Source organism: Gavialis gangeticus, unplaced genomic scaffold (assembly GCF_001723915.1).
Source record: "Gavialis gangeticus isolate Ggan-Ray unplaced genomic scaffold, GavGan_comp1, whole genome shotgun sequence".
Lineage (NCBI taxonomy): Eukaryota > Metazoa > Chordata > Crocodylia > Gavialidae > Gavialis > Gavialis gangeticus.
In genome coordinates this window covers 1059811-1061034 of record NW_017728965.1, presented here as the reverse complement: position 1 = coordinate 1061034, position 1224 = coordinate 1059811, and the positions used below count along the sequence as shown (strand labels likewise).

The window sequence follows — 1224 nt, the reverse complement described above, 5'->3', positions numbered from 1 at the left end:
GTGTGGCTTTTTAGGGAAAAAAAGTCCTTATGTCCTCATAAAATGATTTTCCAGTTACATTTTATTATTTTTCACTAGCTTTTAGGTCAACTCAGCATCACAGATGAAATCTCAGGATTTATTCATGAATGTGTACTAAGTTGAACTTCAGCTTACTTTTTTTTTGTATTTATATGTACTGTTAACAACTGAGTGCTGAGCTTAAGATGTTAATTTGAACTCAGTGCATGAAAGATAAGCCATGATGTGATGGAGTAGCTTTTGGTTCTACTTTCTGCCTAAAAGGTGTGTTGCCTCTGTTACTGAAAGTACATTGGTCACAGTGCTAACTTACTAACTCTCCTGAATCAGTGAAAGCTCTGACATGGATTTGAAAGGGTGTAGGATCAATCCCACAAGGTTTAGAGATGAGCATAAGAGATCACATCAAACTGGTGGAATTTTGTTATATCATCAATTTCATCCCAGCTGCACTGAGATCAGATGCAGACTGAGTTTTGTGTTGCATCTGAACTTCTACTAATTCTGCAGTCCTTTCAATGGGGTTTTTACACTGCTTACTTAAAAAACAAAATTAAACAGTAAAAATATACCTTTCAAAATAACTTTTATCAAAATGATAAATGTCTTCCTGCTGTCATTTTTTACCTTCCAAAGCTTTTAGTTTTTTCTCTTAAAATATCTCCTATTTTTATATTTCATTTAAGCACCACCATAAGTAGTTAACTAATTTTTTTTAAGGGCAGCACACTATATATACAAAACAAAGAAAAATGAAAGACTGTGCAAATCATTTATAGGGTATGCAGTGTATAGACAGAATTGATGGATAATCCACCTGTTCCCTAAAAATGTAAATCTGTAGCTTAATCAAGACTATTATCTTTGTATTTTAGTAATAGCAACTGGCACCAAAATCTCTTGTACAAGACCAACTAGATCCTGCACTAAAGGAAAGGTAAATATATTTTATTTGATACCATTTCCTTTCATTATTCTTATAAAAGATATTGAAGATTTTTTTTCATTAACAGTTTTTTCTCAGAGAACCCCTATTTAAAAAGTATACTTTTGCTTATATAAATATGCCTTTACTCAGTGTAATTATTTTATCAGACAGCTTGTATGTTTTAACAAAATTGCAAGTGTTGGGTATTTGACCAGTTAAATAAAGTTCATTCAATTGACCGGTCAAATACCAGTCAAAAATTGTAAAAAAAAAAA

The 1224-nt window shown here is 31.5% G+C and overlaps 1 protein-coding gene across 1 annotated transcript in view; it reads left to right on the top strand.

The window, feature by feature from the left end:
- CDCA2 (cell division cycle associated 2) overlaps nucleotides 1-1224 on the top strand; it is a 28041-nt gene that overhangs the window by 18827 nt on the left and 7990 nt on the right. Inside the window, exon 11 of the mRNA XM_019504035.1 lies at nucleotides 903-958. Within this exon, the coding sequence (XP_019359580.1) occupies nucleotides 903-958 (56 nt within the window). The remainder of the gene's footprint in view (nucleotides 1-902; nucleotides 959-1224) is intronic.